Genomic DNA, 14546 nt, shown 5'->3' on the forward strand with positions numbered 1-14546 from the left:
ATTTATATGCCTCAATCTCATATTCCGAAAAGTCAATGAATTTAATCCCAAATTATAAAAGGTAAACGAATTTAAGTTTTTCTTTTTCTGAAAGCTCTCCTTTTTCTTAATCTCAACTGATCAATTTTAAAAAGCGCGATTTCTATTTGACCTTTCAAATGCGATTTATATTGCCTTGCCGCCCATTGGTTAATTTAATTTTGGCAGCCTCTCCTCGTACATAACTTTCTTTTAAATAATTAGATTTTGGTAAGAATGTTGTAGTTGATAATTCTAAATGTGAAGTAAATTGAACTATAATTTCTATAGATATAATATCATTGTCTAATTAGAGCGTCAAATAGGTAAGAGTAATATTATTTATATTGCCTTGCCGCCCATTGGTTAATTTAATTTTGGCAGCCTCTCCTCGTACAGAACTTTCTTTTAAATAATTAGATTTTGGTAAGAATGTTGTAGTTGATAATTCTAAATCTGAAGTAAATTAAACTATAATTTCTATAGATATAATATCATTGTCTAATTAGAGCGTCAAATAGGTAAGAGTAATATTATTTGTTTGGTCTGTTTATGTGTTTGTATATGACGCCGTGAATATTTTTTATATTCAAACTCCATGAATTCTAAAATATTTACAAGAAAAAGTCAGCTCTAAAAAGCCAAATACAACTAATATAACCATTAAAATCTTATCAAATAATTATCCAATATAACTATTTTCATTATTAGAACTTGCGTTATAAATAATGACGAAATACGGCCTAGCTAGCTCTAGAGATAACACTATTGATGCAAGAATAATTGACGTTCATGGAAGAATTGTTGATAGAGAATCAATGAGTGAGGATGTGTTCTGGGCAATTAGAGGAGGGGGAGTGGCCAGCTTCGGCGTGGTCACTGCTTGGAATGTATAGCTGGTGGATGTTCAAAAGTTGTAACTATTTTCTCAATCACGAGGACTATGGAAAAATAGAATGGCACTAAACTGTGGCACCGCTGGCAATACGTAGTGCCTCGGGCCGACAAAGATTTATTCTTCAGAGTCGTCGTATATCCAGGGTGAACACGATGGTCCATATTAGCTTAAAAGAGGGAGTACTTAATAGTCTTACTTGATTAACATTTCCAAAAGTATCATGAGTTAAAAATAATATATTGCGTGAATAAAATTAATTTTATGCATTTGTAAAATTGGGTTTGAGTTTAATACCAAACTTTTCATAAATTCGTATCGAACCCTACACTTTATTTACGCCTACAATTATAGTATTTCCCATCATCAGTCCAGACCCATAATAGTTATTTGGGCTTTAAGCCTTTAACTATTGTTGGGCTTAGCTCTAGGCAAATATTATAAACATTTTAATCACCTTATTCAATTTTTTCTATTCAATTTATTGTACTCTGTTTTTACTTTTTAACTATAGGATTGAGCACAATTTATATATAATAGGGTATGAATTTCCAAGTTTGATTGCAGTTCATATAGCATGATCATTTATACATAATTTATCTTCTTTAGAAATTTTAATTTTATTTCTAATTTTCAATCATTTATTTTAGTTTTAGATATATAAAAATTTAATTATATTCTAAGTGAAGATAATGCACTAAGTGACACATTAAAAAGAAGAACTGTATAAAAAATTTTGTGGTTAAAATATCCGTACATTCTTCCTCCCATAAGTATATGAATAAAATATACTTATTAAATAATATAGCTTCAAATTTAATAATGTTATGGTCATGGTCTGGACGATTTACTTGACCTTGATACCTAAATTATTTTTTTATTGACGTATTCCATTGTCTCTACAGATTGTACGTCAAAATATCATAAAATAATAAGTTTGTCACTTACCAAAACAATGACTCGGTCAATACATTCTTCATCTTTTGAAAATTGAAACTTACGGCACGAATTTAAATACATGTGAATAAGATTGAGAAAGAAACAATATACTATTAAAAATATCACAGAATCCTTCAATTAAATACTTCCTTACATAGGAATATATAATTTAAAGATCGATCAAAATAAAAATAATCGTTATATTTAAAGGACAGAAAAAGGAAATCAGCATGATTAAATATTCTAGTCAATTATCTCATTAAGTAGACCCAGAAAATATTCAGCCATCTTGGGTAACCTATCGTCGATGTCGCATTATTAAATTGAATAAAGATTGGATAAGCACTCAAAATTCAGAATTCAGAAATCAACCGTTGAAAATACTCCATAAATTAATAGGCAGAATAATATTTATAAATTGGGAAGCCATACATGATTCTTAAAAACAACAAACACACACTTAAAACTCTTATTATCAAAACCAAAAAATCATGAAAACTCCTTCAAACTCAACTCTTTCGTTCTTTCTTCTTCTCATATTATCATCAACTTTGGGAGCTTTTGCTGACAAACAAGACAAGTTCCTTCGATGTCTCACCTATCAATTCAAGAACTTCTCCTCCATTTCCAATGATGTTTTCACTCCTTCAAACACCTCTTACACTTCCATCCTCCAATTCTCCATCCACAACCCTAGATTCGCATCGGAATCCACTCCTAAACCGCAAGTGATCATAACCCCAGAGCACGAATCCCAGATCCCGCCTATCATACGTTGTGCCAGAAAAACTGGTGTGGAAATCAGAACTCGGAGTGGTGGCCATGACACGGAGGGATTGTCTTATGTGTCACAAGTCCCGTTTGTGATCATCGATTTGATCAATCTCAGCGAAGTCAAAGTCAACGTGGATGACAAAACAGCGTGGATCGAAGCAGGTGCAACCACCGGTACCGTATACTACAGGATTGCAGAAAAGAGCCCTACTCTTGGGTTTCCGGGGGCTATTTTCACTACCGTCGGTGTCGGTGGCCACTACAGTGGAGGAGGCTACGGCGCAATGATGAGAAAACACGGCCTGGCCGCAGATAACGTTATCGATGCAAGAATAATCGACGTGCATGGGAGAATTCTGGACAGAAAATCAATGGGAGAGGATCTGTTCTGGGCGATCAGAGGCGGTGGAGGTGCCAGTTTTGGCGTGATCACTGCCTGGAAAGTGCAACTAGTGGACGTTCTAGAAACAGTCACTGTCTTCTCAATCACCAGAAGCGTGGAAGAACAGAACGGCACTGAGCTATGGCACCGCTGGCAATACGTAGCTCCTAAAGCCGAAAAAGATCTATTTGTCGCTGTCATCGTATTAAAGGTCAACACGACGGTCCAAGTCAACTTCTTCTCAGTGTTCCAAGGCGGCGCTGACAGATTAGTTTCATACATGCAAGAAATCTTCCCAGAGTTAGGGCTAGTGAGAGAAGACTGCACAGAAATGAGCTGGATCCAATCCACCCTATTTAGCAGCCAATTGCCAATTGATCCACTAGATACTCTGCTCAACCGGACTGAGCCCGGTCGGAGGCAGTTCAAAGCCAAGTCGGATTATGTCCGGACACCCATTCCTTTAAACGTGTTTAAAGGCATGGTGAGTATGTTACGCAAACCGGAAGCATCAGACGAGACGATATACTACACGGTGCCATATGGTGGAAGAATGGATGAAATATCGGAATCAGAGACTCCGTTTCCTCACAGAGCTGGCGCACTCTACATGCTTTCTAGTGTGGCTTCTTGGCAAAACTCTGAGGCTGCGGATGCAGAGAAATATATAAGCTGGGCTCGAAGGTATTACGAGTACATGACTCCTTACGTCTCGAGCTCGCCCAGGGAAGCGTATTTCAACTACAGAGACCTCGATATTGGAGTGAATAACCGCAATGGGAAGACGAGTTATGCACATGCCAGTGTTTGGGGGAGGAAATATTACAAGGATAATTTCGATCGTCTTGTTCGGGTGAAGACCGTTGTTGATCCGACCAATTTCTTCAAGAATGAACAGAGCATTCCGCCGTTGCATTCTAGGTGGACTTAGAAGCAAGTATAGGCAACTAGTTCTTATATTGTACTTTAAACTGATTAATTTTCAAAATAAATGTTAGATTTTTCAAATTGTGAAATGTATATTTGAGTCATCTTTTCATTGCAGATCAATCAATAATGACATGTGTTAAATACTACTAATATACTGCATTATTAATCATGAGTGGTGAATGTGTTGGTCTTGATTAAATTGAAAAAAAAAATGTTTTACTTAGGCCTTTTGTGATGGTGGGCTCAAATTAAATCCCTAACCTATTCATAAATTCGTAACCCACTAGCTATAATATGTAGACCAACCAATTCAACAATTGGGCCCAGTCTTTATTTTATCCTCTTTAGTCCTATGAACTATTTTCCATCATCAGCCCACACATATAATTTATTAGGCTTAAGATATTGATTGGCTTCTTGGGCTACCTTGGGCCCAAAATAAAACATGTGTTTTAGGCCCATAAGGATAAAATCATACTCCCTCCGTCCTTGAAAATTTGTCACTTATTTCAAATTTTTTCCGTCCCCAAAAATTTGTTACGTTTCACTTTTACCATTTTTGGTAGTGGACCGACCCCACATTATACTAACTCATTTCCACCCATCTTTTATTTATAAAACTAATATATAAATGTATGACTCATATTCCATTAAATTTTCAACTCTCTTTCTATTGTATTTCTTAAAATATGTGGCGGGTCAAATAGTGATAAATTATTAGAATGGAGTGAATAATAGTCTATCTATCCCAATATTCATTGATCAAAACATCGGTTGAATTTGATGTACTTTGTAGCTAGTTTGAAAAGTATTTTGACCAAAGTAATTTTGTTTAATTTAAGTGATTTAAAAAGTATTTATACACTATTTTTCATCATTTGACGATGAATATGATTTTTTTTTCTTTGTACTTGTGGCATATCTATCTTTTATTTTTAAAACTAAAATTTTAAGGATTGTGTTAGAGTTGATACGACCTCCAAACTTTGAAGTAAGACATTAATCACTCTACCTCTATATGAACACTCATGTCTATATTTTATTTTGATTCATCAATTTTTATGGTGATATTACTACATAATTTATCATACGAGAAAATGAGTGAGTTTAATGCAAACACCGTGCACACACAACATAATTAAGTAACTAGTAATATGCTATCATGTTATTTGCATATGTCACACACAAAATTCATCTTGTGCCAGCTACTACATCGACAACGATAGGTTGCAAGTAATACTTTTTTATCCTAATTAAACAAATGGTCCAAATAAGTGACTAAGAAATGACCAAGAAACCTACACACTTGTGGAAATAACATTCCAAGTAGACTGCTGGTGTGAGCCGCCAAATATATACTCTATATAATAAACAATTATAATAAATAAAAATTACTACCTAATTCTCTTAAAAAATGAAAATCAAATAAGGCTGCACTACATGTTTGAACAATGAGTAACTATTAGTACTTCAATACTAACATAAAGCAATTAAATAAACAAAACTAACACTAACTTCCAAGCCTCATATTCTTATAAATAGAAACTTCCATCCCAACTGCCATACAAACCATCATCTTCTAACACAGTCACTAACCATGAAGACTCCTTCCATCCCATCCCTCTCACTCACTCTCCTCCTCATCTTCACGTGCACCTCGGCAGCTTCTGCCAATGCGCACGAGGATTTCCTGACATGCCTCTCACACGAGTCCATGAACAACACCTACTTCGCCAACGACGTCCACTCCACCGCTAGCTCGTCCTTCGATTCCGTCCTCCAGTTTTCCATCCGAAACCTGAGGTTCGCGTCAGAATCCACTCCCAAGCCGCAGGTGATCATAACCCCAGAGCACGAATCCCAGATCCCACCTGTCATATACTGCGCCAAGCAATATGGTGTCGAGATCAGAGTCCGAAGCGGTGGCCATGACTTGGAGGGATTGTCCTATGTCTCTCAAAATCAGTTTGTGATCATAGATTTGATCAACATGAGTGAAATCAACGTTAACGTCGAGGAGAAAACCGCGTGGGTCCAATCCGGCGCGACGCTCGGTACTTTATACTACAGGATCGCGGAAAAGAGCTCCACGCTAGCGTACCCTGCCGGCCTCTGCCCAACCGTGGGCGTAGGCGGGCAGTTCAGCGGAGGCGGCGAAGGCACATTGCTGCGCAAATACGGCCTTGCCGCCGATAACGTTATTGACGCGAGAATAATCGACGTCAACGGCAAAATCATGGACAGGAAATTAATGGGCGAAGATCTGTTCTGGGCGATCAGAGGCGGCGGAGGCGCCAGCTTCGGCGTGATCGTTTCCTGGAAAGTCCAGTTAGTGGACGTTCCAGAAAAAGTCACTGTGTTCACAGTAAACAGGGCACTGGAACAGAACGCAACTCAGTTGATACAACGCTGGCAGGAAGTGGCGCCAAAGCTAGACAGGGATTTATTCATTGGAATATTCTTTTTTGGGCTGACCGCCGCCCAAACCGGGGCAAACCCGACAATTCTCGCCTCTTTCTTCTCTCTCTTCCTCGGGGAGGTCGACAGACTCCTCCCCATACTGGAAGAGAGATTCCCTGAGCTGGGCGTCAGAAAAGAAGACTGCTCAGAAATGAGCTGGATCGAATCGACCGTGTACTTCGCCACGGCCCCCATCATCCCGCCACCCGAGCCACTTCCGCTCGAGTTTCTTCTAAACCGGACCCAACCCGGTCTGAGACTCCTAAAAATGAAATCCGACTACGCGGTGAAGCCAATCTCTGCAGAGGCTCTAGAAGGCCTCTACACTCAATTCTACGAGCCCGAGGCGGCCGAGTCCTTCGAGCTCATGCTCCCATACGGCGGAAGGATGGCGGAGATCTCAGAATCCGCCATCCCTTTCCCTCATAGGAGCGCTTACATGTTCAAAGTTGCTTTAACAGTGGCCTGGGAGGAAAGTTTGGCTCATGATTCTGTAAAGTACATCAGCTGGAGCAGAAGGTACCACAGTTACATGACTCCCTATGTTTCGAAGAATCCGAGGGCGACGTACTATAATAACAGAGATCTCGACATTGGAGTGAACAACGTTGATGGGAACACGAGCTACGCGCAGGCTAGTGCTTGGGGAATTAAGTATTTTGGGGATAATTTCGATCGTCTTGTTCGGGTGAAAAGCGTGGTTGATCCGCACAATTTCTTCAAGAACGAACAGAGCATTCCGCCTTGCAGTAAGAAAGAAGATTGAGAATTGAGATGATTTGTTACATTTGAATTTTTTTTTTCTGGTAATAATGATTTATGGTTTACTCTCCTTATGTAGTAATTGAAAGTTGTTTTAGTTTTGGAGTTGATGTAATGAGAAAGCAAAATATCTTTGGAGTTAATGAAGAAATTTTATCATGGAAAACAAATTTTGCATGTGTTTTTCTCTCTTATTAGTGAACATATTGATATTTGTATATATTTATTATAATTTTTTTACATAAAATTTCAAGGTGCAAAATGTGATTTTTTTTTATATTTTTTATATGTATGCATGCAACATTCTTTGAATGAATGTTTGCCCACTTGTGTTGTGTTGGTAGTTTTGTTGAAAAGAGCATAAATTTTTAGGTCAAACAGTCAAACGAAGTATATAGCTTTATTAAATACTCTTATTATTGTTAATTTGTTATGTCCTGAGTTAATTTTATAGTTTATGATAATACCAAATTTTACCAAAAACATATTTTTATAATAACAGTATAGATTTAGCAGCAATAATGCTAGTCAATTATTTCGTTAGTATTATTATATGTTTCGCATTAACATAAAATTAAGCAATATTACATCGATATAACCGATGCAATAAAATGATAAATATCCAAATTATACCGATATATTCACAAATCACAATAGACACAATGTATTAAGAAAAATATTTGATTAATAAAATGCATATGTACCTTATATGAGCATCGTTCTCGTTTAGCGCATGTTTAGTATTGTTCGTTTTGATTTATATATTTAGTTTAATTTTAATACACTGAAAAATGTTATTGAAAATTTTAATTTTATAAATTCATAAAAAAATCAAAGTTCAATTTGCAAGATATAATACTATAACATGCGTTGCCAACTTTGAAAAATAAAAGAAATGTATTAAACAATTCTTTGTTCAAAGAGATTAATCTTTTGACTTTATATAGAATGATCCTATAATGAGTTACTCATTTGTTTTATTTCCAGTCACCTTTAAGTCTTAATCATGTAGATACATGCATATTAACAGAAATAGTTTAATATAACTCTTAGAATAATATATATATATACATATATATATATTTCATTTTTTTAATCCGCCATTCCACATTTGTTTAATTTAAGAAGTGGTTGGTTTATTTGCATGAAGATATTTTAATAATAGTCCTAAAAATTGATGGGCTTTTTATGGATAGATTTAGCAATGGATATTCATTGCCTCAATTGACAGGCCCATTTTGTAAACCAATTAGGTCACAAAAATAAAATAAAATTGAATGGAAAAATTATTGATTATTGTTTTTCAAAGTTGAGTTAACTAATTAGTCAATTATATCCAATCTTATGATGTAAATTTCTAAGAGTACCCTCACCAAATTATTATTACTATCGTTTATCCTCAATTTGTTGAAGGAAAATGGTCGACGTTGATGAGCGATCAATCTCTTAATTTTTGTCCTAAATCATAATTAATGTATCATCGTGTGGATAATCCTCTCACTAATCAGTTTTTTTAAGGAGGTAAGTGACTCATTTTTAATAGAGTATATATCGAGAAAGTTGTTTGAAATGAAGAATATAATGGATTTTTTTATTTGATAAAGTGGGAAAAAAAAAAGAAATTATCTATTTCTTTCAAATAGTTTCCGCTCCGAATTTCGAGCAACCGAATGTCGAATCAATTTATTATACACATAAAAGTGATAAAACATTAAAACCGACCTCCATTATTGCGTTTCTCATTATTAAAATAAAAGTTTATTTTCTTTATTAAAATAAAAGTGGCTATTTTCTCTAAAGTCTAAACACTCAATTCCAAAAAAATACTTCCGCGTTCCCTCATAGTTGAGTCATTTTTCCATTTCAGGAAGTTCCTCATAGTTGAGTCATTTCCATATATAGTAATTTTTTCCTCTTTCTTACTTTACTCTCTCTTACTTTATTCATCTTTTACTTTATTCTCTCTACATTTTTCTCTTTCTTACTTTTCTATCTATTTATTTAACACACTCAACATTCATTTCTTAAACTCCGTGCCAAAGAGTTCCGCCTCAACTATGAAGGAACGGAGGGACTACGACACTCATTGTATAACACAAATATGGGTCATACAGCTAGCTTATGCGATAACTGATATGCTTTCTTATGTACTTATTTGTTTGTCGGGCAATTGTTGGAAGAATAATGAATTAAGGTTAAATTCTGCCTATTTCGCAATTATAAAATTAGCTTTACTAATCATTAATTTTAAATTGATAAAATATTTGGGGCCTTTATATTTTGAATTAGTGGTGTGTTGATGTATTTGCTAAAAATTGTGTTAGAGTAGAACTGAGATAATGACAAAAATTACTCAGGCAATCTAATTCTCATAGAATTTTTCAAATGACATACAATTTCATCGAAATTAGATCTCATAAAAATTTGAGAAAAAATATTAAAATTCAAGGTTTTAAGGCAAATTTTTAAAATTGCGAAGCTAGTATTCGATTAAAATTCATGATTAATTCACCAATTTGTCCTTTTTCAATTGTAAAATTTAAAAATCATCAGCATTTTCTAGGAACGGCCGGGATGTGTGTAAAGTTCACAAAACCAAATCAAGTGAAAAAGGGTATTATAAAAATTTCAAACTTGAAAATAGTTACTGTGACAAATCGTATTTTTAAACTGAAATTCGTCAAGTATGAGATCACATCACAAATTCTATGTCCAAAACAAATAAAATATCTTTTATATCCACATGTTTATAGTGATCAAATTGAATTATAACACTTGAGCCGCTGGTTGAACCTTGTGTGGTTGTAGGTCAAAAGTTGGTCTGCAAATGTATCAATTTTAACTTTTGTAAAATGTTGAATAGGAAAACTTTCATACACACACAAATCTTATCATTTTGAATTTCTCTATGGAAATTTTGTACACACTATATATGGTGCTTTCATAAGCAACTTTTTCAATTTCAACTTCCTCCATTTCCAAAATATCTATATGCATACATATGATATATTAATATCTAATTATGACACTACTGAATGTTCTAAAAAACTATATATAGTTATAAGATAAGACCTACTATCCTACAAGAAGTTAAAGATGAACACTACTACCACTTCATCTCTTACTTTCCTTCTTCTCGTGCTCTTTTCGTGCTCGCCGGCGGCATATGGCGACGGCCGCCGCCTTTTTCTCGATTGCCTATCCCAAAAACTCCATAACTACTCTTCCATTTCCAACAACATAGTTTTCACAAGAAACAACCCTTCTTACACTTCCATCCTCCAATTTTCCATCCGAAACCCGAGATTCGCCTCAGAGTCTAACCATAAACCATTCGCGATCATAACCCCACAACACGAATCTCAAATTCCGCCTGTCATATACTGCGCTAAAAGCTCAGACATAGAGATCAGAACCCGAAGCGGAGGCCATGACTTCGAGGGACTATCTTATGTCGCACAACTCCCCTTCGTGATCGTTGATCTTATCAATCTAAGCGAAATAACCGTTGACGTCAAGAAAAAAACTGCGTGGGTCGGAGCTGGCGCGACCATAGGCGCATTATACTACAGAATCGCCGAGAAAAGCCCGGTTTTAGGATTTCCCGCCGGTTTCTGCCCGACCGTCGGGGCCGGGGGACACTTCAGCGGCGGTGGCTGGGGCCTCATGATGAGAAAGTACGGCCTCGCTGCGGATAACGTCGTCGACGCGAGAATAGCCGACGTCAGCGGCAGAATACTAGACAGAATGTCAATGGGCGAGGATCTGTTCTGGGCAATCAGAGGCGGCGGCGGCGCCAGCTTCGGCGTAATCACTGCCTGGAAGGTACAGCTGGTGGATGTTCCAGAAACTGTCACTGTTTTCACAGTGAGCAGAACGCTGGAACAGAACGCGAATCAACTCATTCACCGCTGGCAATACGTAGCTCCAAATATCCACAAAGATTTGTTCCTCGGAATCACGATAAGCAGAGTGAACTCCAATGCCTCCGGCCATGGCGGGAGGATCATGACGATAAATGCTTCTTTCTTTTCGCAGTTTCTCGGCGGCGCCTCCCGATTGCTGGCGTTGATGCAAGAACATTTCCCCGAGTTAGGCCTTAAAAGAGAAGATTGCATAGAGATGAGCTGGATCCAATCCGTTCTCTACGCCGACGGAATCCCAACTGAATCTCCGCCGCAAATCTTGCTAAACAGAACTCAACCAAACATAGCATTCTTCAAAGGAAAGCCGGATTACGTGGAGAATCTGATCTCCGAGAAGGAATTTGAAGGAGTCTGGCAATATTTCTACGAGGACGAGGGGGCCTCGGCCTTCGTGCTGATGGTGCCTTATGGGGGGAGAATGGCGGAGATTCCAGACTCCGCCATTCCTTATCCCCATAGAAAAGGGAATCTATACACATTTGGAAGCTTAGTGGTGTGGCAGGAAGAGGAAGATTCCGAAAGGTATATCGGTTGGATTCGGAGGCTGTTCGATCACATGACTCCTTATGCTTCGAAGAATCCGAGGGGGGCGTATGTCAACTACAGAGATCTTGATATCGGAGTGAACAACGTTGATGGAAAGACGAGCTATGCGAAAGCGAGCGTTTGGGGGAAGAAGTATTTCAAGGATAATTTCGATCGTCTTGTTCGAGTGAAAACGATGGTGGATGCAGATGATTTCTTTAGGAACGAGCAGAGTATTCCACCGATTATTAGCAAAAAAGCATAAGCATCCCACTGGTTTCTTCCCTTCTGGAAATTTGTTCTCTGTCCATGGTATAACATGTATTGCCATAAAATAATTTATATGTCACTAATCACATGAAAAATGACTAATTACTTATTGAATATCGAATAATTAAGCTTATGTTTGGTTGATGTGCTTATCTTAAATGAGATATTGATAGCATATGATTGGGACATCAGCATTGACATTTTAGGTACATGAAATTTGGTTTCTTAATGTAGATCATGAACTTGAGAAAAGATAGGCTGTCAATTTCAAACTATATATTTTTTGTGTTTCTATATATATATAAACAAAGACAATCTTCTTCCATATATTGAGAACTGGATAATTTAATTTGACCTAAACTTATACTCCCTCTGTCCTATTAGAAATGCAACGTTTTCCTTTTTGGATTGTCCCACTAAAAATGAAACGTTTCCTAAAATGGAAACATCACTCTCTCTACTTTTCCCTCTCTCTTACTTTACTCTCTCTTCATTAACTCACAAAACAACACTTGCATAAAATCCTGTGCCGAAAACCAAATGTTTCATATTTATTGGGACGGAGGGAGTATTAGTGAAGAAGCATAGGATTTCAAACTAGTAATTTTAGTTTAATCAAGCTTTGATGCAATGTTTTGCCAATGCTCCATCTATAAAACAAAAAAGAAAAACAGAGGACACAAACACATCTCTAAAGTCTAAACCATGAAAACCTCAACTATTTCTTTGATTTTTCTTTTCATCTGGTCTTCCTCATTGGCAGCTTCTGCCACCGATGACTTCCTACAATGTTTGTCCGAGAAATTCTATAACTACTCTTCGATTTCCAACGTTGTTTACACCTCAAAAAATTCATCCTACACTTCTATTTTAAAATATTCCATCTTCAACCTTAGATTCGCTACGGACTCTTCACCAAAGCCGCTGGCGATCATAACCCCAGAACACGAATCTCAGATCCCGCCTATCATACACTGCGCTAAAGAAGCTTGCCTTGAAGTCAGGACTCGAAGTGGGGGTCATGACTTCGAGGGACTTTCTTATGTATCACAAGTCCCGTTCGTGGTAATTGATTTGATCAATCTCAGCGATGTTACAGTTGACGTGGAGGCAAAAACTGCGTGGGTTGAAGCCGGTGCCACCATCGGGACTTTGTATTACAGAATTGCTGAAAAAAGTCCAGTTCTTGGATTTCCGGCAGGTGGTTGCCTAACTATTGGTGTCGGAGGCCACTTCGGTGGTGGAGGCTATGGCTTAATGCAAAGAAAGTATGGATTGGCTGCCGATCATGTGATCGATGCAAGAATAGTGGACATTAATGGCAGAATTCTCGACAGAGAGTCAATGGGCGAAGATCTGTTCTGGGCCATCAGAGGAGGTGGAGCTGCCAGTTTTGGTGTAGTTGTTGCCTGGAAGGTATTATATACTCCTTCCGTCCCCAAAGAGTATAAACATTTAGTTCGGCACAGGTTTTAATGTATATTTATTTAAAATTGATAGTTCATAAAAGCATGGATAGTTATTTCAGTTACTATATCCCTTTACAATGATGATATATGTTTTAAAATTAATCTAAACAGGTACGACTAATGGATGTACCTGGAAAGGTCACGGTATTCACCTTAAACAGAACTTTAGAACAAAACGCAACTCAACTCATCCACCGCTGGCAATACATCGCTCCCAACATCGACGAAGATTTATTCATTGGAATCTTGGCATATCGGTCGAGCACCGGGCCAGGACAAACCAATCCGACCATCCATGCCTACTTCTTCGCCCTCTTCCTCGGGGGCATCGACAGATTGCTCCCGCTGATGCAGCAAAGCTTCCCGGAGCTCGGCCTAATGCGAGAAAACTGCACCGAGACGAGCTGGATCAAATTCACCGTCGCCTTCGCAGGAAACCCTATCGAAACACCGTTGCAAATCCTTCTCAACAGAACTCAGCCCCAAAAAGAGTTCTCCAAACAGAAATCAAACTACGTGAAGGAACCAATTCCACAACAGGGCTTTGAAGAGTTATGGGAACAATTCCACAAAGCTGAAGAACCTATGGGTGGTTTATTAGTCCTCGTTCCTTATGGCGGGAAAATGGCGGAGATTTCCGAATCCTCCATTCCTTTTCCTCATAGAGGCGGGAATCTTTACATGATCTCTCATCTCATCAATTGGGAGAAGAGAATGCTCGGGATTCGGAGAGCTACTTGAGGTGGTCGAGGAGGATTGAGGACTACTTGACTCCTTACGTGTCGAGTAATCCGAGGGAAGCGTATCTCAACTACAGGGATCTTGATCTCGGAGTTAACAACGTTGTGGGGGAGACGAGCTACGAGCATGCTAGTGTTTGGGGCAAGAGATATTTCAAGGACAATTTTGATCGGCTTGTTCGGGTGAAAACCATGGTTGATACCGGGAATTTCTTCCGAAACGAACAGAGCATTCCGCCGTTGCATTACTAGTGGAAAACAGGGGATTTCGAAATTATAGATTTAGGCATATTGTGTATGATTATGAATAAGACGTTGTAAAATATGGTACTATATTCTTTCGAATTCAAGAAATAGATTTTAATGTAGTTATTTATTTTTGAAGTACATTAAAAAAAATTGTTATTATTTGTTTTTGAAGTATATTTAGTAACTTGAAAAATGTTGTACCCAATC

At 37.5% G+C, this 14546-nt stretch overlaps 3 protein-coding genes and 1 pseudogene across 3 annotated transcripts; all 4 read left to right on the forward strand.

The window, feature by feature from the left end:
• The first annotated feature begins 2310 nt into the window (after positions 1-2310).
• Positions 2311-4047, forward strand: LOC125202521 (tetrahydrocannabinolic acid synthase-like). Its single transcript, XM_048100926.1, has one exon. The coding sequence runs from the start codon at positions 2344-2346 to the stop codon at positions 3937-3939; it is 1596 nt and encodes a 531-aa protein (XP_047956883.1). The 5' UTR covers positions 2311-2343; the 3' UTR covers positions 3940-4047.
• Positions 4048-5487: 1440 nt separating this feature from the next.
• Positions 5488-7337, forward strand: LOC125216776 (tetrahydrocannabinolic acid synthase-like). The gene has a single exon (XM_048118544.1). It carries the CDS (start codon positions 5536-5538, stop codon positions 7162-7164), a length of 1629 nt encoding a protein of 542 aa, XP_047974501.1. The 5' UTR covers positions 5488-5535; the 3' UTR covers positions 7165-7337.
• Positions 7338-10184: 2847 nt separating this feature from the next.
• LOC125215387 (berberine bridge enzyme-like 28) lies at positions 10185-12025 on the forward strand. The gene has a single exon (XM_048116794.1). The coding sequence runs from the start codon at positions 10257-10259 to the stop codon at positions 11874-11876; it is 1620 nt and encodes a 539-aa protein (XP_047972751.1). The 5' UTR covers positions 10185-10256; the 3' UTR covers positions 11877-12025.
• A 561-nt stretch (positions 12026-12586) lies between these two features.
• LOC125202456 lies at positions 12587-14460 on the forward strand (annotated as a pseudogene).
• Positions 14461-14546: the final 86 nt, after the last annotated feature.

Source organism: Salvia hispanica, chromosome 1 (genome assembly GCF_023119035.1).
Source record: "Salvia hispanica cultivar TCC Black 2014 chromosome 1, UniMelb_Shisp_WGS_1.0, whole genome shotgun sequence".
Lineage (NCBI taxonomy): Eukaryota > Viridiplantae > Streptophyta > Magnoliopsida > Lamiales > Lamiaceae > Salvia > Salvia hispanica.

Excerpts from the sequence above, each read along its gene's own strand:
- LOC125202521 (XM_048100926.1), top strand. The coding sequence starts at position 2,344 with ATGAAAACTCCTTCAAACTCAACTCTTTCGTTCTTTCTTCTTCTCATA.
- LOC125216776 (XM_048118544.1), top strand. The coding sequence starts at position 5,536 with ATGAAGACTCCTTCCATCCCATCCCTCTCACTCACTCTCCTCCTCATC.
- LOC125215387 (XM_048116794.1), top strand. The coding sequence starts at position 10,257 with ATGAACACTACTACCACTTCATCTCTTACTTTCCTTCTTCTCGTGCTC.